A 22,901-nucleotide genomic window follows, 5' to 3' on the forward strand; every position below is an offset into this window, starting at 1 on the left:
ATAATGTAGTTAATAGGGACTTTTAGATTTGCGTGGACTGATACGTGTGACGTCCATTCAAGGCAGTGCATTAAAAGGACGTCGATCGTAGCATAGACCTATTGTCTTGGTGCGAATCTAAAAGTCCCTATTTTAACGCGTGAACCGTCCCTATATATTTCATGCCTTCCTATGTTATGGTCTACAAACACAGACCCTGTATTTGACACTCTATTACAATCATTAATGTGTCTTGAGTGAGGCCTATTTTTAATTCAGTGCCTATGCATTAAATAATCATATGTGATTGATACACGTCTGTAAAGATTACAATACACACACACTATAGGATATACTAGGGTGCTTTGGGGGCTAAAGCTCCCCTCACGTGCGGACCCAAAAACAAAAAGAAGAAAGAAAGAAGAAAAATAACGATGAATGCTGAACAAGAATCAGTAGATAATTCGTATCTCGGTAATCCTGACTTTACTTGAAACAAAGCATCAAATGAGATCAATAGGTACCCTAATGTCAGAATAAATAGGTAAATAAAGAAGAATTGATATTAACTGAATGGGGCTTTACTCCTTAGCTCGCGTGTCTTTTTGTTTAACCATGAGGTGATTTTTTTTTTCTAGAATGCCGACCAGCTAAGTTTAATTTAGCCCCTAATAGCATGATTAGAACGTATTCTATTTTCTTTAAATACTGTGGAATGCTTTCAATAGACTTGAATGTGAAAGACCTTTTGTAGTCCCTCATGTGAATTGGAAGGCGATTTTATATGTGATTTAATTTGATTCGTTTTATACTGGTGCGTTGATTTAAACAAAAAGCATACACTCAAAAAAGTGGCGAAAGGCTGAATCAAAATGAATTTTCAAAAGATTAAAAAATTAAATATAATACATTAAAAGTTTGATAGACAAAATACAGTAATTTGCAATTCATTAAAAACAAAGCAAACAAATTGTCAACAAGAACATGGAATAAGACAGGGACATGAAAAAGGCTAGACGAGATAAATCTTGAGATAGAAGAGGGAGAAATATATTTCGTGATAAACTTTCCGAACTTGGTCATAAACGAACAAACAAGCTCTTCCTATCTTGCTAGCCTATTGTTCATTATATTTCTTTATGGATAAGTAATACTGCATTACTGCATGTGTACTGCACAGGTCCATTGATAAGGCCCAAAAAAATTAATTTGGTTGTCCTCGATTGCTTTTTTTATATTCTTTATAATTTCATTTTATGTGTGTCTTTTTTTTATCCCCCCCCCCCCCCCCCATTTCGTTTTTTTTTTTTTTTTTAATATATATTTGTCCATAGAAAAATTAAAAAATCATTGGGATGTCAAGCATTTAAACAAACAAATTAAATTAAACACTTTAATATGGTAAAAGAATATTTCAATGTACAATGAATATCAAGACCAACACAGAAAGTATTTTTGGCTTTGAAATACAGTACCTTTTAAAACCCCACTGTACTACTTATAGCTACTTGCGCCCTCTATATAGCAAACAATGACAAATGCTAATTTGATGAGATAACCACCTGTCTAGTGACCTTCCAGGGTGGTTTAATCCCTCCTGTAAACTAATACAGGTGGGCTTTAAAATGAGTTTATGAATGCTCAGAACCTGATTTGAATGAACTGCATTTTGACATAGTAAAATAAAAATGGCAATGTTAATAAATACAGAATTGCGTACTGAAAAGACGAAACTGGCAACGGGACGTATTTTGATCCTTGCAAATTGCAAAAAATGGTATTTTGGGCATTGAACATTGCTCCCCCCCCCCCCCCCCCAAAAAAAAAAATAAAAAATAAAATAAAATAAAATAAAATAAAATAGAATAAATAAATAAATAAATTTAAAAATAAAAGAAGAAAACAAAATATACGAGCGGCCCGAAAATGACAAGCGGGCGGACGAAGACAACCAATCGATTTTTTTTTTTTTTTTTTTTTTTTTTTTTGGGGGGGGGGGGTGCTAAATTTACGCACAGCCAGTGCGTTCATGCATTAATTGCACGCCCGAGTAAAACTATGTCCGGTCAGTTTATTCTCTAAACTGTTCAGCAGTCTGTAGGGAAATTCATGGATGCTGCTTCGAACCATCAGAGGCCTAGAACCTTCATATGTTGGATTTTATTTTTAAAATTCTCATTTTGTACATCGGGTCGCTCTCACCGTAATTACTCCAAGTCCTTGTTCCATCTAAAAGGACCGAATTTCTATGGAAACACTAAATTTGTCTTGGTTACTCTATTTTCGAAAGCAAATTTCAATTGTACAATAAAAAATGAGCTCAAAACGATTTGAATTGAAAGACTTTATTATATTTTAGACTTTATTCATCACATGATAATAACACTAATCATGTAACAGAGCAACGAGATGACTGCCGTCGTTCACAAGACAAATTACTTTCATTTAATACTGTAACAATAGCACATTTATACAACATTGGGGCAAACTTCAGCTCGATATGCATTCATCCTTTAGCTTTGAAAGTTACAAAATATAAGGGTTAATTACCCCCGCGGGAAGAATCTATTTTTTTTGTAAGTATACCTTTTTCTTAAGGGCTATGTTAAATAGTCATTTTTTTTGTAATAATTAATATGAATAGAACCTTTCTGTACATCATAATTTAAAGAAATGTTGTTCATAATTATTAAGTCATTACGCTGAATGAAGTGGTGTAAGGAGTTACAGTGCAATGTTCCTAAAGGTTATCTGCAGGTTAATGAAACAGCTTGCTAGGAACAGTTATGCGCTTCAATTTTAGAGCAATTTCTGAGCAATGTTCAACATATAGTCAAGTCCACTTTCTAACTGTATTATCATGAAAGTTGCCAAATTAACTAACTTTTAACTTTTATATTCATGTAAAGCAAAATCCAGCGGGCAAAGATGTCCTTTTACAGCCGAAACTGTGCAAAACCATAGCCATAATTTATTGAAACATTTTGTACATAATGGGGAACGACATTTTGGGGGCTGACATGGACCCTGGACTGGACCCCCCCCCCCCCCACCCCCTCACCCCTCTACCTTAAAAACACACCGAAGCGTGCACAATAAGCCAGTTCGTAAATAATATCTGCGCATGGGCAGATAAAGGTCATTTGTTCCCAAATTGTAAAACCCATCGAGACGAATACTGGTATCGTGTTCATGAAAGTTATGTAATCAGCATTCATTTATGCATCGACAGAACATTTATCTGATACACAGGTGGAACTATATCTCAAGAGGCAAACAAAAGGTATTCATGAAGCACCTCTATCACTTCGGCAGTGATTATTCTAAAATGCAGAAGTGGGATGGATCCACCGTGTAAAAGATCTGTGGATGTTTGGGGGTTATGCGTTCCGAAGCTGTTTACGAACTGGCTTGTTGAGAGCATTAATACTATAACTGGGCAACAGGTAGTAGAAGGACCTTGATTAGGGACTTTTAGATTCTGCACGACGAGAACGTGGACTGCCCTTTTTAAGGCAATGTGACGTCCTTTTAAGGCACTGGCAGTGACGTCACATTGCCTTAAAAGGCAGTCCGAGTTCTCGTCTTGCAGAATCTAAAAGTCCCTATTATCGATGTTGACCCTTATTTATATACACATTTTATACCTTTCAGTCTCTAATAAACAAGGTTTGGTTTTACAGCTAGATAATCTTGGATAGTTGTATAGCATAAACCATGAACATTCAAATAAATATATACATCTTAAAATACTTTATAACTAATTTGTATGGTAGATACTACTTTCGTCTATCGAGCCGGAAGGACATTGGTTCTATGTAAAAGCACGAATATACACTATTTAGGCTCCCAACCTGACGATTACGTAATGCGAATTAGTTCTATTTACATTTTGTTAGATCTTACATATTTACACTTTGTTAAATACATTATAAACTGTACAACTATAAAATAGATAATAAATCTGTTTTGAATACTTGATATTGCACATTCATCACGTTATATTGGGATGCTGAAAGCATAATTTTAAAATCACAAAGTAATCATTACTTCATGAATTAGGCTACGTTTCGTCAAAAACTCGGGTGTATCCTTTTCCTCTTCAGATGAAAATTAGGTCATTTTATCGGCTTTTGATTGGGTGACGAGGATGACGCATGTGTCCACGTGATCTGGTGATCAAGCCACTGACTTCCATTCACTATAATTCAGCACCTTGCACGCTCGTCCAAATAACTTTCTTTCTGGTAAGGAACCTTGAAATCTATGACGTCGCAACATAATAGTTTCGATATGACCAAGAACCGTACGAATTGGAACTTTGCGTTCGCCCGCTGAAGGGTCCGGTTTCCATTTAACAAAAAGGAGCATGACGATAATTCTTTCATTGTCATTAAAGCTGGTTATCTTAATGTTGTCATTGTTCACTCGTCCGGTGTAGAGTTTCCATCATACGTGTATTCATATAGACGCTCATCAAAATCGTCAAGTACGAGGTAGTTCTAAGGAGAGAAAAGATGACATAAATTATTAGAAGGGGTAATAAAGAGCCCTCGCGCAGAATTTCCTCATTGAGGCCTCTTTAACTTTGTAATAAGTGCCCCTTTTTATATCTGATATTATGTGCCTCGTTTATTTTTACACGTGCCCCTATCCTTTCTAATTATTGCCATTTTCCTTCTAATAATTGTCCCCTTTTTCATTCTCATAAGTGCCTTTTTCATCTCTGGCGAGTGTCCCTTCTCAGAGGCGAGTAGTGCCCCCTTTTCGCCTCTTTTAAATCCGATTTTTACTTTGGCAAGTGCTCATTTTCTTTTCAAATAAGCATCTTTTAACATTGGATATGTGTCCCCTTTTCCTTTCACTATACAACGTGCTCCTAAATTAAAGCGACTAAGAGCAACTTTTTCTTCAATTTCACCAAAAGCTTGCTAGCTACATTCGCTCGCATTTTAAGTTAATATAATTTTGTTTCTTCTTAAAGGGAATCCAACCTTGATAGCAAACTTGTCCAGAATGAAACAAAAAATCAGAGAAGCATACTGATGACAGTTTGAATAAAATCGGACACAAAATGAGAAAGTTACGAATTTTTAAAAGATGCAATTATTATAGGTATGGGGACTTCAAAGTTGGCTGAATTGATGATGTCTATGTGATGTAGTGGCGTAACACTTTCCCATTTGCTCCAATACACAAAAGGACCACAACTTTAACTTTTCTTAAATGTATAACTCGGGATGGTCTGTTCTTTTTAGAGGACATGTAATAATGTACTATCCCTGATATATTTTGAGTAGTGCCCCGAGGGTGAAGGCACTTGGAAGAAAAAACAGAAATAAGTGATATATTTGTACGCGGCAAACGGGAGAGTACTCCGTCACTGCGTCACAATCCAGTGACAAAATTGCCGATTTGAGTTTTGCACAGCTGTAGTGATCTCATATTTCAAACATTCATAACTTTCTTAATATTGGTCGGATTTATTTCAAACTTTCGCCATTCTGTTTCTCTGTTTTTACGCTTCCATTCAAATGAACTTATTAGAAGGGTTGGGTTACCCTTTTAACACCTTTTAAGTCTTTCATGATAAGGATTGTTTTTTCCTCTTTATAAGATGTAATTTTTCACACTGCGACCTCACAAATCTTAAAACTTTTGCTAACTCGCTTCACCCCCTCCCAAATGAATATTCAGATCATCACACCTAAATGCAAAGTATGATGCTTAAGCAATATATTGGACCATGTAAAGAGCGAAACAAACAATGAAGTCATCCCTGATAATCTAATCACAATATAGGGGTAAAAGGGCCTACCAATGTCATGTATAATTTCGATTTGAGGTGCCCCCTTCTGTAGTGCCCCTTTTTCCAGAAAGTGTCCTTTTTGTTGGTGACCTCCACCCCCCCCCCCCCCCCCACTTTGAAAGACGATCCGTCGCCCCTGCATTACTTTACATAAATAGACCTGTAAAACTAATCCAACATAGATAAAAGCTTACCCCAGATTCGATCAATATCGTCTCTAATCGATGTCTCAGTTGGTCGAAAGTTGGTCTCTGCTTGTTCTCGTCTCTCCAACATTCCAACAGGATAGAATATCTAAAGAAAGACAAATAAAAATAGAAGGACGAAATACAATATGGCGAAAATCATTTAACGGCAATGGAAAACGCCATGAAAACAAACAACAACAACAACAATACTTTTGGATGTGATTAATTTGAGATTCTTTCTGACCAGTAATTATATGTTTCTTATTTTTTACAAGAAAAACGGTAAGTTTGGACTGACATGACAGAATCAACCATCTTGTTTTTATACTATTTTGATTAATGTTCGCTTGGGACATGGGCTGCTTTTATCGAATACTGAATATTAACAAATAATGTACCTCGTCAACCATGTGGAAAAAACAATGTACTCTGCACTCCAGAAATTCCTTCTTACTGGTGCCTATTTAGCATCCTGGGTGAAGAGTGGCAAACTTAGGTTGATGTCTTGCCAAATGACATTGGTCTCGCGTCGTGGCTGTTCTCTATCCGTACGTCTTAATAAAGCAATGTACGTGCCCACCCGCACACTAGCTATAGAGTTAACACCTAAATTACTCATACCCCTTGTAAATTTGATTTTTTTTTTTTTTTTTTTTTTTTTTTTTTTTTTCGTAACTCAAGAATGAAGGGTAGACTGGTTGAATTCGGGCCTCTGTTGAATACTTTTAAATTTTAACTTCAATATTACACATTATAAAGAAACATCAATTGAGAACAAATCCACTTTTCAAAACTTGGTAAGGGTGTGAATAATTTACCTATGTATGTACAACAGAATTACTCACGAAGGTGAATTCGTGGGTAATGGTGAAATTTGGCGGATGAGCGAGCCCACGCACTCAGAGGTAAAATATTTAGGAATAACCGGAATCTGGTCTAGACTTAAGTTAGAGACTTAACTTACATTTCTTCACTGCAGTGTTCTGGTCTCGGCATCCTGTAGCCTTTCTGGAGGTCCTTGATGAGCTTCTTACTCGGGACACCAGGGTACGGGTATGATCCTACAGAATAAATTTTGTTTTTGTCAATTAAATTTAATTATTCAACACCATTGAAAACAGTGAAACAAAATATATATAAATGTACAATACAATGTCAATATAACATATATATAAACATGACATGAATTCAAATACATTTTCTACAGCGATATAAATTACACAAATTCCAAAAATAGTTATTAGTAAATTTAATGCCGAGAGTAAAACAAGAAATTATTAATTACAATGAGTTGTGATCAATGGTAGAATATAGTCAAAATAGCACATGTGCTAGTCGAGGCTGACTCTCAAGTTTAGGAATAAACGAAATTGATCCGACATAGCATCATTTATCAAACGTCATCAAGACAGATAGAAAATAGCTGTTTGTGATGAATATTAAGACCCTATCCAATGTTTTTTAAAAGCTTTTTATCAATGGAAAGCTGAATAAACGTAGAATACAAATATGAAGGAAAACAAATATTTTTTCCTTTCAGAATTGCAGTAAAAAAAAATGAAACCTTATTTGATTTGATTTGATTTATTTATTTCTGTTTGATTTTCTTTTTCTTTTGCATTTTTACAAATATATAACAAACAAATATTGCAAATTTACACATGACAAAAGAATATATGTAGAATAAAGTAAGGCTGGGTGTAATCAAACAGGAGGGTTGACAAAATAAGCAAAGCTTGATAGTATGACTACCCTCAAAGGATACATAATAATACAAATATGAAGGAACAAAATATTGGTAAAAGGGGGAAAAGACAGAAAAAAAGAAGAGAAAAGAAAGAGGGGATGCACATCAATATTCACAGACTTATGTGGGAGTTGGATTTCAAATTGATATATAAAGATTTTAAAAAAGAAAAGAAAATGCAAATTTGAATACTGAGTGGCCAACTTGGGATACAATAGAATGGAAGACTCGCGAGGTTCGGACAGTAAGAATGTGAAAGTAAGATCAGCCAGCTGGTTTTAAACCTGGGCCTGCGAGTCGGAGCCTTGAAATGTTTGTTTAGAAGACAGTGTTTATTCAGTATCCCAAGTAGGCCACTCTTTATACATACGTTTATTCATACCAGGTCATGGAAGGTTATAATCAACGTTTCAATGAATGGAAGCAAAAAAAGTAAACAGTACAGAAAATCATCGAGTTTTGTAACGATGGGTAAACGAGGAAAACTTTTTATGTAACCCTTCAAAATAGCGGGTCAACAGGGGTCAGCTTTGCCGCAGTTATGAGACGAAATAACAGGTGAACCCGAGTTGAGGCGATTAGCCGTGCTTAAGTAATGCAAAGTCGTTGTAAATATGCGTACTCAATAAAAGATAATGCCATCAAGTCGATATCTAGTTTTTTAGGTCGATAACTTCCAATTTTTAAAGCTTTAGATTTTCGAAAAAACATTATATTTCATCAATTCATTAGGAAACAGTGTCTTATTGTTTGCATACGTGGGTTGACGTTCATAAGGCTAATTGCCCTTTTTGTTAACCCCACATTCCCATAAGCTTTTGTTTGCTCCTTCCCTTTGTAATATTCTTGTAATCGATCTTTTATCTGTATATGGATGTGATGGTTATTTTACATAACTGCTAAGAAAGCATAAATGCTTGCAAGTAAGCGACCAGAAGGCCGACGGCTTTAGGTCCTCTCCGAGGGACCTGGTAATGGGGATTAATGTCTTACCAAAGGGCACTAGCCTTGGTACCGAGCCCGGGTCACCGGAATACGAGACCACTGCTCCACCGACTGAGCTATCGCGCCTCCTCATGTTTGTAACTGTATGTTTCTTTCATTTTTGTTTAATGGAGAATTTAATAAATGAAATGAAAAAGAATGATACGAACCTATTGTGACGATTTCCCACATAAGTACACCAAATGACCAGACATCGCTTTGTATGGTATACACGTTATCCAGGAGAGACTCTAAGGCCATCCAGCGAATAGGTACGCGACCCTGAAAGATAAGATTATAAGTTAGGGTTGGGTTCCAATTGGGTGCTAAAATAGGCTTAAAGTGACTCGGTAACATTGTTGAAGGCTGATGAAAAAAATGTGTATTTTTGGTATGAAATGTTACTTATTATATTCCTTAATACCGTACTTACCCTCTAACAGGCGAAAATTCTAAGAAAATTCTCAAACTACAAAGATATTTATGGTTTTCTTTGAAGGTGTCACCGTGCTACACACTCTAACAGTGATTAATAGCAAATTATCCCAACATTTTGTTAATTTTTCCAACCGTTTTTCCTTGAAAGTAAGACTGAAGACAGGCTTTTAAAAATATTTCAGCACTGAAATGTCTGGAATGGTATAGAGCAAATTCATTACTTTGTGACGATTTACATTCACCTAAAATTTAATTAAAATGCAATAATATAGTTGGGAGATTTAAGGATTCGATCAGATCAGTTTTTGTTAATAATAATGGTCCGTTTTCACTAAAACTTTTAGATTATCTTCAATTGTACATCTAGCATTGAGATCACTACCTTAGCACCATTTTCTCTCATCTGAACAATGTTACCAAGTCCCTTTAAGGTACGGGTAAGGTAATGTGTTGGGTCCAGGGCCCTGTTTCATGAAACTTGCTATCAATACAAAGTTACAATAACTGTTATAAGCTACTGAAATCATGGCATCTGATTGGTTGATGGCAAATTTGTTATTGAAATGTCATCATTTGTTATTGATTACAAGTTTTATGAAACAGGGCCCAAATTTGAGGTCAGGTAGAGAAAATTACCGAGGAGCAAAGGTCGTTAGTGTGGTATGTCGAATTTTTGTCTTGCATGCTGATCATTTATTACGCTTTTCTTTTGTGAAACAACAGCAACAACAATATCATTATTATGAACAACAACAACAATAAAAATCACAATTTCTTACCTGTGTTTTTCTTTGGTAGACACCGCCATTCATGACGTCACGTGCTAATCCAAAATCAGAGAGCTTACATACTCCATCACGTGATAAGAGGATGTTACGTGCAGCAAGATCTCTGTGTATACACTGCATAAGAACGAAATACAAATATTTTGTGGTCACTCCATACCCAGGAGAATAATGGGATCCTTTGAAAGGAGAATTATGTTACTTTTTTTTCTTTCAAAGAATGTGAAGTATAAAATAAATCATAAAAATGGCAATGTTAAGCAGTGCATGTTACCGTGTGTGTCGATTATATTTCTTTTAAATTTACATAAAGTGTGGAAGAAGGAAGCACCTATGTTGTTTATAATATTTTACTTCATAAAACACTAAAAAAAACTCATATTTTACCCACATGACTCTAATAGTTTATGACAGTAAAAAAAGGTACGATTTCTATGTTCTAAAGTGTTGATTACCATCATGGAAGAAAGATACGCCATTCCATTGGCTATCTCATATGCATATCTGATGAGATCCGTGGGTGAGAGAGTTGTGCGCATGCTCGTTCTGTGCATCTCAAAGTCTTCTACCCGTTGTCTGCTACTGCGCAGATGCGAGAGAAGGTTGCCGTTGGGCAAGTATTCCATGATGATTAACGGTGATTCGTCTAAATAAAGAGTAATTAAGAGGGAAATGGTAATAATTTGTAACGTGAGCTTACATTTACAGAAATGTATCATATTTTAGAGTATACAAATTGAGGAATTAAATAAGATATATTAACAGAAAGTTCGCTATTTTTCGTTACAAATAAAGTTCACTGCCTATGAACATAAAACTAATTTGTTTTTAACAAAACTGTATGGACTTAAATGAAGAGCTTAAACTTAATTGTTTTTTTTAAATACATAGACGATGCTGAGGATAAAAAAGGGACGTTTCGATGCCCCACCATGGCTAAAATTAGGTCATATAATTGTATTGATATAAAATACACACATTCACCGAAAATGTTGTCTCTATGCTAATTAAATCTTGTTACCATGGCTACTTACATCCATCTTTAGTACAGCATCCAAAGAGAGTAACGATGTTAGGATGAGGTTTGAGTAGTTTCATGACAGAGAGTTCCTTCAGTAAATCTTGATGATCCAGACCCGTTGCATGCTCTGGTCAAAAGTAGAAACAAATATATGGGTAGAATGCATTCCAATTGACTCTATCACCTTCATGGTTTCACTGTTTGACAAAGTATTGTATTAAAACACATTTTAAATATTGATAACGTTTCTTGTAACTCCGCAGGGGGTGTTTCACTAAGAACAAGATAGACTTTAAGATGGACTTAACTATGGCAGGCCATTCATGCCATTGATTGCTCTCACCATTATGATCTTTAGATAATATCTTTTCCTTCAATAATGAATTATCAAAAAATGTAAATTCTGTAGATGTGTGACCATGATTTGTACGTCCCTAGAGAGACCAATGCCAGTAAATGGTGAGAGCAAACAGTGGCATGAACGGCCTGCCATAGTTAAGTCCAACTTAAAGTCTATCTTAGTCTTTGTGAAACACCCCCCTAGGACTAATAGTCAATCATATACATTGGAAATCGATTCTCATTTACAAAATTGTTTATTATTAAAAGCTATGAGTAATTCATTATGCATATTAAGTTATCATTATGGGTCTACGACTTATATATCTATTTTCTTTTGTTAGATTCCCTTTTAAAGACATGATTAGTACTACACTACACTCCAATGGGTGCAAGACGAAGAGTTTTAGTATGTCAGTTTCCCATTTCTTTATTGCGTATTCATAAAGAGTTGATGTTATATTATGTAGTTCTTATCTGTTTTAGGGAATGCATATGGGCTGAAATTGATTTAAAAAAGCGAACTTTTGATTCTGTGTTATCTGTCACATGCCTAACCCGTTTTGAAGAATATAATTAAACCGATAAATATGGAGACCTTAAAGGTACTATGTCCCTTTTGCAGCCAACCTCAAATTCTGTAGAACTTTGCAGGAATTATGAATATGTCATGTATGTCCTATCTGTGAAATTTAAACGTTAGCAGTGTCCTCATATTCAAATTATGCAAGAAAACCCGTTTACTTGCTAGACTTCACTGTCAGACACTCAGTTGAGTGACTGACTGGCTTTTTTCTCCTTTGGTAATAACATACATGAAAAGAGTTGTAAAGGTTACATGAGCATTTGTCTACATCAATAACCCACTTCTTGTAATGGCCAAGATTAAACTGATTGAATCTTTGCGCAGCATAAGACGTATGACCATTCGGTACAATTGTCTGAAAATCAAGACTATTACTTTTGGGCTCTATAGCCCTAAAGTCGATTTGACAACTAATAATCATTATTTTCCCACTTGAAGACATTTTCAAGCCCCACCTTTTTTTAGGGAAGTTCTAAATAAGTATTATCTTTCAAATGCAGTTGGAATTTAACTTTTTCATTTTTTTGGCCTGGAAATGGGACAGTGGTACCTTTAATTCGCAGGTCTAATAAACCAGTTTACTTAAGCTATGGTCACAAATCAGAGCAGCGACTGACCGATCAGTAGCCTGCTCGGTCGCTGCTGGAATTAGGCATCGCCCAGCGATTAGGTCTGTGCCCGGGCGGCGACCGCCCAGGCACCGAGCGTATTTTGGGCGGCGAGTGAAAAGTGAGCAGGCACCGCCCAAATTTTAACTCCGCGCTAAAACTTCAGCGGCGACCGAGCGATGCCCTAAAAACGAGCGGTGCCTGGGCGGCCGCCGCTCGGTGGCCGGGCAGCCGGCGGGCAGAATTGGTTAAAAACTCGCCGCTCGGCCGCCGAGCAGGCTACTTTTGGGTAATGTGACCATAGCATAACATATTTAAAGCTTGCCCAATGCTACCCGAAATAGCAACAAATAATGTAAGCAGATTGGATTCCAAGTATTGTAGTTCATTCATTAATAACAGGTTAATGGAATAACTCGTCACTAGGTCCCCAGGTAAGAAACATACATAAATTTGAATATGTTAGTAAACCGGTCTATTCAGATTGTGTGAATCTCACTATGAATATGACGGACAAAGAAAGAGGACAAAATATACAGTTCCTCAGGTAGATAAAGGAACACCCCTTTTACTGCTCTTATGTAAAAATGTGTAGAACAGGTGTCACATGCATATTCACCTTTTTACACATTTTTATATAATAGCAGTGAAGGGATGTTCCATTGTCTACCTGAGGAACTGTATATTTTGTCCTCTTTCTTTGTCCGTCATGTTCACAGTGTCTATTACCTAATAATGGGAATGAAATGGATGAATCCGGTATAAATTTAATTTGGAATGAGGGAATTAGAACAATTTAATTGGGAATGAGGGAATTTAGAAGTCAACCAGTTAATTCTAACCTAACGGAAGTGGAGTACCTTTGAGCATTTTGATCGCGACGACAGTCTTACAGGCCGGTTTGATGATCCCCTCAGCGTCTCCACGCACAACCTTCCCGAAAGAACCGGTCCCGACCACCGCTCCAATCACTAACCGTTCCCGCGGGAACTCAAACTCTTTACCCATCGAACTCATAGAGCCAGAGTGAACGCCAGTTTCATAATGCTAGAGGGGAAATGAAAATGAAATACAAAGATCATTTCTCTATTTCAATGTGGGGTCGTGTCAAATTTGTATACGCCAAATAAATATAATTAACACATTTTTGATTTAAATATAATGATGATGATTAAATTAAATTAGGCTTCTGTTGCGCATTTCATCTTTGGAGAAAATTTGAATGCGCTTTACAATAATAAAACACCAAAATTATAGATAACTACTAATTCATGAACTAAAGAATTGTCAGAATAAGAACACAAGTAACCATACACTTATCAACATCAATTATAGAGAAACCAAAGCAAACTATGACAAAGTATAGTATAATTATGTAATTTAAATGATATACCAATTAGGATCTTCCATAGCATATATATAAATGTAATCTACGACGATTATTAAATGTTTTCATACTCTTCAAATAACATCTTGAGTAGGAAATAAATATCAGAAGATGCATCATTAAAAATAGATACCAGGGGTGTTTCACTAAGACTAAGATCAACTGTAAATTGGATTTAACTTTCGCAGGCCATTCATGCCACAGGTTGCTCTTTACATTGGTTTCTCAATTATGACCTTGATATGATTTTTTTTCTTTCAATAATGAACTATCAAAAAAGGTAAATTGTGTACATTTTGTGACCACGATTGATACGTCCCTTGAGAAGCCAATGCCAGTGAATGATGAGAGAAAATAGTTGCTTGAACGGCCTACCGTAGTTAATTAAGACCAACTTAAAGTCGACCTTATTCTTTGAGAAACACTGTGTCGGTATTCGAACCCTCGACCTTCGCATCTCCAGTCAAGCGCCTTTAACCAATCGACCACGACACAGAATCGATAACGGCCTATGTAATGTTTTTGTTACGCTTTTGAGGCATTTTGTTTTAATTTATCGTCTTATTATCTTTTTATATCATCACCCAAGATATATTAATGGATCCTTATTGTGTTATCAAAATTGCGAATGGAAATGAAAACGAAATTTTGTTGGCTTTTAATGTACAGCTAAAATAGTGGACGAAAATTGTAAACACAAACAGTACATTGTCTGACACACACGTAGTTATTTTGTTGTGTTTATATTAATAATAATGATAGTCCATTCTTGTATAGTGCATAATACTTAGTCTATATGCGCTTCCAAAGAGCTTCGGGATTATTACCCTTAGCTTCAGCTCCGGCTACCGATATCGGCGCACAGTGCATTTCAAGGAATACTCCTACCAGGTACCCATTTACCTCACCTGGGTCGAGTATGGCAAATGGACATTGGTGCCACGGCGGGACTTGAACTGCGGACCTTGTGGGTAAGATATTTGTTTGCTTACATTCACTACACTGACAGGACGCATCTGTATGGATGAAGACTCGCTATAGATGGATCCACTAAACCGATACAGTTCCTCTTCCATCTCCTGTAATGAGAACGGGACATGGTTAATAAATAGTCATGGTATGAGCTGAATAGGGGTTATTCACATTACCTAATGTTTCAGCCTTCACAGTTATTTTATTATGTTATTATTTGCATAAAATGTGATACATCTTTAATTCATGATAAGAACAGAACACTCAACTCAAAAGCCGAAGACTAAACCAAATTGTGCATTTAACATTAATAATTATAATTAGTTCTTATCAAGCGCTTTTACAGACTACTAATCAGAGCGATGATACAATAAAAATGTATTTAAAACTATATCATACATACTTATAGCACTTTAACAAAATATTGATATAAAAGGTTAGGACATAATAATATCAGTCCAGAGATATATATTAAAGTTAAACATAGTGTGGAACTCAATGTATTTCATTCAACATGTTCTGAATTATGTTACTTTGATCAAATAATGTATCATATAATGTAAAATTATTTGCATTGTTTTCACTGACTTTCAACTGTTATTGTTATTCTATATCAAAACTGAAAGGAACCCTTCGTCAAATTTCCAACTTATGAGAAGTCGGCAACGGAACTCACGTCGGGTGGATTTCGCTGGCGCCGTTTCTGCCATTTCAGTAGCGGCATTGATGAAGCAAAGAAGATCAGCAAACCGCCGAGAAACATGGCCAAGATGGCGCCTACGATGATAGGGAAGGGTGACATCCCTTTCTTCTTCTTCTTCTCTCCCTCCGGTACGGTTGGTAGCGCGGTAAAAGGGTCATACCTACCGGGGTTCCTCGCCCGTACATCGGGGTCCATGTTGGGTGTGACCGGTAAACTAATACCAGAGGTGCTAGCTAGAATCGTTGAGGGCGGTGCATTTAAAAAAGAAATGTGATGAATTCATACTGAAGACTGATAAAATAGGTATAACTTCAGAATAGACGGACAGGAGTATATTAACAAATTAAAACTAAAATGCCATCTAAAGCCTTACTGAAGAAAGCTTTACTACTAAAAGGCAATAGCATAATTAACATGCATTTCAATTTGCATAAATTGATTACTATATTTCTGTAATGGTATGAGCATGTGTGACTATTTACTATCACATTTGCATGTAAACTTATATTGCTAGCAAAACTAAATTATATTGTTGCATAGAAATACAATTCATGGTGATAATATGGAAATGATGCGAGGAGATATTTGTGGCTAGAGTGATAGGTTTTCAACAATGAAACAAGATAAATCAAAGTAGGCTTAATCATGATCGGATATTTCTTTTATTGTTAAAAAGTTCAGGGTCACTTTATTTTTGCGGCCAAATGGTTAACTTGAAAAGTTATAGAGTATTTGAAATTACTGTATTTAGACCTTTTTAAAACTTATTGTCAAGAATGTTTCCCTCCTAAAAGAATGATAAAGAACAGCGGAGTAATATCACTTTAACAGCGGAGGAATATTATTTTAAAAGTGCTTTATTTAGACGTTATAAAAACTCCCGCATATTAATTTGCCTCCTAAATTGATATGTTTGGTCTTTCAAAAATAGCATATAAATATGAAACAGATATAAATCCCGAGGAATTAAAATAGTTTAATGTGTGTACCAGGCATTGGGTATGATGCAGGAGCAAGCGGAGAAGTCATCATAGATCGTGTAGGCCCAGCCGTTCGAAACGATGTAGGTTTTACTGGATGTTGCTGGCCAGATGCTGCATAAAGATCGATAATTATCATCATTATTTTGAACATATGTAAGTTATGCACTCTATTCTTGTTCATTTTTATTGAAAATTTTATCGCACAGTTTCGAATTCCGTCCTTGTTTATCCCAGTTAGTGTTACCAAAATATAATTTGTATCATGTAATTATATTTGTATTTTCCATCCAAAATTGCTTTATTCCTGATTATAGATGAAAATCACGTTTGACATAACTTCGTGGTATTTCAAAACAAAAGCACGTCCTTATGGTATGATTTAAATGTTTTGCTTGGTTTAATCTTTTTAGGTCGTTACTGTCAGCGTTCAATGAAATGAAGTGAAAAAGAGAACAAAAGAATGAAAGACAAAGATATATCACAGACTCATCAACAATTAAATGAAAAACTCACGTAGGCAATTGTAGACACAATATCACTATAGAATTTAGATGAGCAAAAGCATATTGTAAAATGGGGAAATTCAAATTTTATGAAGAGATAAATTGTCCCAGATATAAGTTAAAATTCGAAATACATATTTAAACATGATGTCAGTAACCTTTGATGACAAAGCTGAAGATTAATAAAAACAAAAACTTATTGCAGCTTGCACTTTCAAAGATGGTTTAAGCCTGAATCGTTATCTAAAACTCAAACTTTGCATGAGTAGTCAAAAGAATTCAAAATAAAGAAGAAAAACGGTTACTTCGGTCGTAGAATTTGACATTATTTGGAAAAAAATCATGATCTATAAACAGAAGGGAATGTGAAAAGGTAACTTTTTCGTTTGTGCGTTGACTGTTCGTCTTTTGGTCAAACACGTTTAAATGTAGACAATATAATCTGTTTGAAACCTAAATGGATTCCGATTATATATCCATCTCGGAATCCAAGACTAGAAATATTTCATCACGTAAGTGTGAGTGAGTCACAGTACAAAATAATAAACAAAATTGAACAAAACTTCACTGACGACAGTTGGGTGACTATTAGACAGATTAATGTACAGTAATAACAGGACAAAACAAAGAACAAACAATACTCAACAATGTAAAAATGTTCTGAAACAAAAACAAGCTTTTAGGGTCAGGTGAATTAGTTGACTCAAGTGGAATGTAGACAAGATGAGATGATGTAAAGATGCTGTAAATTTATGGAGAAAGGGTTTTATTAGTTCATGCTATCAAAGTGAAATAAAGAAAAATGATTGTTAATGGTGCAGAGTTAATGCCTGCAAAAGTGCAAAGGGAAATGATGTGCAAAAATGATAATTATGTTAACTATCTTTCTCATAGAGCCAAAACGTCGGTATATCGTTAAAGCAACCATAAGCCTACTAAGAGAAATAATTATTGCTGCAGAGTAACCTTTCTTATGAAAAGATTTTCATATATTATTTGTCATTTTGGTGTTTAAATGCAATTCTTTACGACGACTTGATATTTTTAAATCACCATTAATTTTTCAATCAAAGTCGGGTAAAATAGAAACACAATTACGGAAAATAACAAAAGTAAATGGCATGATGTATAACTATAATCATCGAAAATGATATCGCGAGTGCCATTCGTCTGTCCCAAAATGTATAGTCAACAGGGGATCTAAAAGATCACGACGTTTCGTGTGCCGCTGCTATACTTCGGCAGGTGATACAATATATTGTAAGCAGGCATGTTTTAGATCCCTTGTTGACCATACATTGCGAGACAGACGAATGTCACTAGCGATATTATTTTCGATACTATATCCGCAATGAGTAATATATTTAGCAACTATAATCATGTTGAATAGAAATCAATCCGCTTTAAGCGTGGTGACTGTAGTGTCAATTCCTACTATTTTTGCTAGCATTTGGAATACTATTCAGATCTTCTTTTTTTCAATGATAGTAGTTAATTGATGTACATGTTGATGCAAAATGAGTAATGTTGTATACCAGTCGAGAGGAGGGGTACGGCTAGGGGATTAGAAAGGTTCGATGCCCGAACTACGGTATGCGATGGAGCTACAAGAAACGACAAAAAGAGATGCAAACAACTAATCGTCAATAAATTAGAATTCTAAACAACATATACGGTACGCATGCAATCGTATCTACCGCTTGTCTATCTATATACTATTTCCATACAACTTTTTGATATAAATTCTGCCATAGCATTTGATATCAAATTTTTTATCTAGTGCTAAACAATTGCTAGCAAATACAGTCAGTCATCACAGTCCAGTATATCCGCTACATGATGTCTGTTACCAAGGGAAATATTCTCAAGCTGATAATTTGTTTATTACTTTACATCTGATAAATGAACATCTCATGTCTTCATTGTATTGTATTTTTGGAACCTCGAATAATTCATAATCAGCATCAGCATCATCATAATCAGTATCATCATCATAACAATGATGATAACGATGATAATAGTGATGATGATGATAATGATAAATCCAAAGACTTCTTTTGTCAAATTCTCGGTTTCCCATGGTCAAAAAAGATTATCCCGTAAAAAAAAAATAAAGGTTTTACCTGAGAATTAGCAAAAAGTATCAATGAAAACATTAGTGTAAGAAGAAATAGATATTGAGACCTAAAAATATTTTGCAGAAATAGGTAATTATAAATTATTATGTAAATAAGTTGCGCGAATATTACTTCTGTGATTGTGTGGCATGTGTTTTTTTGCAACAAATTCTTTTAATGTAATTTGTTAATTATCGCACGTTGTTTTTTTTCTCTACAGAATTTGACCATATTCAAATGTTACCAAATTTTTCTTCATATTCACAAAAATGGGTACAGACATCTTTTTTCAAATATATGATTTAGCACATTTTCTTTTGTATACAGAATTTGCTAGATTAATATCAAAATGTGGAGGGCGCACTGTTCGATGGCAAAATTGTGCTGCCAAATAGACAAGAAACTTATTTTTATATCAGTTTATTAGGAGTGCTAGTGGTTAGAAAGGAGGATTATCTATCAGGCATGCATGCATCTTACGTTTCCAAGTTATAATTTCTGTCACGTCAAATGTTATTCAAGAAACAAACACAGTTTCACATTGGATTCTACTCGAACTCAATTACAATTTACAAGGATCTGAACAGTAAGGGTTTACTAATGAAAATATATGAAAGCAGGGGGGGGGGGTGTTTCATAAAGCTGTTCGTAAAGTTTTACATGACTGTACTAACGACTTGAATATGAATTGCCAGATAGGAAGCCCAAATTTTCTCCTGATGTTTTAACAAAGTGTGACTATATTTCCAATAATCTCAATTATATTATGGCAAAAAAATGTACTTTCATTAAAAATGTTTGTTATGGTACGAATGCTAATCTACATCTGCACAGTTCAACTTTAGTTGATGCAGTTAAAAATGATTGAGCATCCCATTTGGCATTTCATATTTAAGTCATTCGTAAAGTCATGTGTAACTTACTAACAGCTTTATGACAGGTCACATTCAACATTTCAATTGCGTAATTGACAAAATCGACACAATCAGTACAGTATACACTTCACGGAATCAGTGGCAACATGGGGATAGTAAGTCGTTTACTGCAGTATTTACATACCTGTAGCGATTCGTAGCTCGGAGAAGTTACCATGACCGGCAGCATTGCCAGCGGATATTCGGATGAGGTAGGTCGTAAGGGGCCGAAGATGAGTCAGGACCAAGCTGTTTCCTAGAGACAAAAAAATACAAAGGAGCGTCAGGAAAATATCAGAATGAAGCATGACTTTCCAGGTGTAAAAAGTTAACCTTTTTTGTTGTTGATATATCGGACAGTTATATTCACTGCCCCAAACATACAGTAAAAGCATGCTCTTCTAAAAAAAGCTCCTGTCGCAAATTCATGCCACAAAAAATTATAAACACCAGTTGTTAAATTATTTTGTTAAAGTTCCTTGAATGATTATTTCAAACTTGGGTAATAAAATTTGGTAAATTGATGGGCAATTTGTTGACTGTTGGCTATTGATGGTTACAGTCAGAAAAGTGTTTTGCCAGGAGAAATCAAGAATAAAAGCTTAATCCACCTACTATTAAAACCGGGAGATACATTTCCTTTTTAAATGAAACCGGTCCAATATTACAATTCTTACCAATATCAAATCGTCTAACTTGCACCTGGGGTGACACATAAGGTTGTTGGATCTGGTCGAGTGGCCCAGCCTGGTCCTGGACCCCATTCCCAGTCTCGTAAAGCTGCCTTTCCTGTGGGAAGTCCTGCCTGATCAGGGCTGGTCCTTCTTCCTCCTGGACCTCATTTAGTAGGAACTGAGCTGGACGACTCTGACGTAGATTGCCCATCATGACTGGGTGATAGGTCACCTGATAGTATAGGAGGGGGAATCCCCGGGCTGTCACGTGAGGGGGATCGAGTAAGATCTGAATAGTGGTGTCTGTTATCATACCAGGCCGAACATGCCGGGGAACGGGAGGTGGATCTGAAAACAAAAAATATTTCTCATTATTACTTTTAAATTCTGTAAAACAATTCATCATCACTGTACTTATATTAAGAAAAGTATATGTTCGTGATTGTAATATGTGCAGCGCCATTAGCGGCAGAGCCTGGTGGATACCGGCGCTATAAAATATCCATATTTTTATCAACATGGCTCATATCTCGAGCACATCAATGATAACAACCCTCCAACCCAGAACAAGGTCGAATGAGCAACAATCGGTAGGTGTGGAGTCCTTTTGACGGTGTGACTATGGTTTTAGATTTGTAGGAATGTGGTTTATGACGCTTCCAATGGTAATGACCTATGGCCCGAACATTTATGTCGTCAATATTTTGTGAAAGGGTTTATGCTTAGCAAATCTTTCTTAAACCTCTTGTTAGGTAAATAATTTGACTTATCATTATTAACAAGGATAGCTATCAGAAAGATGTGTCTGGGACTTGCACATCAGCGCTTTAAACATGTCTCATGTGAGTTCATGTGAAGTATACTGCATCCTTTACTTTCTGTTAAGAGTTAGGAGCTTTTTGTACATGTTGTGAATATCTTTCAAGTAGCTGACAGACTACATTACATGTTATATTTAGTACATGTAGGATACAGGCAGGTTCCTAAGGGAGCATCACTCACTGATCATGTTCATTCTCTTAAGTATCTTTCTGCAAAAAGGTGGAAGGGCCGGTTTCCAATACAGTATAATGTCCAATCGTGTTCCTTATGTTATGCAGACTCATATCTATATCAGGGGGACGTTTCACTATACTTGTCATCAGTGACAAATAACAGATTTTGTTATAAGCTACTGAAATCCTTGCTTCTGATTGGTTATCGGCAGATTTGTCACTGGTTTTTGTCATTTGTCATTGAAAAGAGGCTTTGTGAAACAGGTCCCAGATCTACAATCCACATCTACTTGCGTGTATGAGCTGGATAATCTAGCGGTAACACAAGGGGAAAGAGTTTCTATTCAGAATAAGTTGGTTGAACATAATTCAAACAAGGATAATAGATACGAAAGAAGAAGGCAATTAGTTTGTCTTAGCTTCTTAGACATTTGGAAAAAATTAGACTTTCTAACGTTAGTTTCATTCTCTCTCTCTCTCTCTCTCTCTCTCTCTCTCTTCTCTCCCCTCTCTCTCTCTCTATGCCTCCCTCCCTTTCTCTCTCTCTCCCTCTTTCATCAGACTTCATACTGCACGTAGTTATAGGGGTTCTTTAGAAAGTAGTCCACTAAAATATATTTTGTTGGCTTAAATGGCAGTGCCTAATGGAAAATAAGAACTAACAAAGTAAGTTGATGAATAAATAGATGAAAACGTAACTAAATAAATGAATTGATAAATTAATAAATTAATGTATGGATAAAAACATTGATAATTGAAAATACATGAATTCAAAAAACATGCATGAATGAATGAATACATGAAGAAAAACGGATAAAAAGAAAGAAATGAAATTCGGGGCATCTACATGTACCTCCCTTCTCACACAATAATTACTATGGATTGACAACTCTGCAAAACTCTCTTTGTTACGTCACAAGCCGAGGGCAATGGACGGTGAACAATAATTTCCATGTACTACTGGCAAGGGGCCATAGAATGATGTCCTTCGAGGGCGTAGCTAAAGGGACACGGGGGCACTCCCATGGAAATGGAATGGGGGAAAATGGAGAAAGGTGACAATTAAGGGAACAATGGAATATAACAAAACTAGAGAAAAAAGAGGGAACGTGCGAAGAAGAAGATAGAGTCAGCTAGACCGCAAGAAGGCCGTGTGGCTATGCAGCCCC

The 22,901-nt window shown here is 35.7% G+C and overlaps 1 protein-coding gene across 3 annotated transcripts in view; it reads right to left on the reverse strand.

The window, feature by feature from the left end:
- Nucleotides 1–2,308: 2,308 nt before the first annotated feature.
- Nucleotides 2,309–22,901, reverse strand: part of LOC115917872 (probable serine/threonine-protein kinase DDB_G0281745) — a 32,768-nt gene continuing 12,175 nt past the window's right edge. The window contains exons 6-19 of one of the 3 annotated variants that reach the window (XM_030978389.1): nucleotides 20,741–21,085; nucleotides 20,209–20,319; nucleotides 18,568–18,636; nucleotides 16,536–16,640; nucleotides 15,520–15,779; nucleotides 14,780–14,950; nucleotides 13,327–13,531; nucleotides 10,965–11,078; nucleotides 10,386–10,576; nucleotides 9,925–10,047; nucleotides 8,878–8,989; nucleotides 6,941–7,037; nucleotides 5,983–6,082; nucleotides 2,309–4,481 (exon numbers count right to left, since the gene is read on the reverse strand). In XM_030978389.1, coding sequence (XP_030834249.1) covers nucleotides 4,404–4,481; nucleotides 5,983–6,082; nucleotides 6,941–7,037; nucleotides 8,878–8,989; nucleotides 9,925–10,047; nucleotides 10,386–10,576; nucleotides 10,965–11,078; nucleotides 13,327–13,531; nucleotides 14,780–14,950; nucleotides 15,520–15,779; nucleotides 16,536–16,640; nucleotides 18,568–18,636; nucleotides 20,209–20,319; nucleotides 20,741–21,085 — 2,081 coding nt within the window. In that variant the 3' untranslated portion in view covers nucleotides 2,309–4,403. The remainder of the gene's footprint in view (nucleotides 4,482–5,982; nucleotides 6,083–6,940; nucleotides 7,038–8,877; nucleotides 8,990–9,924; nucleotides 10,048–10,385; nucleotides 10,577–10,964; nucleotides 11,079–13,326; nucleotides 13,532–14,779; nucleotides 14,951–15,519; nucleotides 15,780–16,535; nucleotides 16,641–18,567; nucleotides 18,637–20,208; nucleotides 20,320–20,740; nucleotides 21,086–22,901) is intronic. The other 2 variants (XM_030978387.1, XM_030978388.1) reach the window with 2 other exon arrangements.

The sequence above is a fragment of the Strongylocentrotus purpuratus genome, unplaced genomic scaffold (genome assembly GCF_000002235.5).
Source record: "Strongylocentrotus purpuratus isolate Spur 01 unplaced genomic scaffold, Spur_5.0 spur5_scaffold_1, whole genome shotgun sequence".
Lineage (NCBI taxonomy): Eukaryota > Metazoa > Echinodermata > Echinoidea > Camarodonta > Strongylocentrotidae > Strongylocentrotus > Strongylocentrotus purpuratus.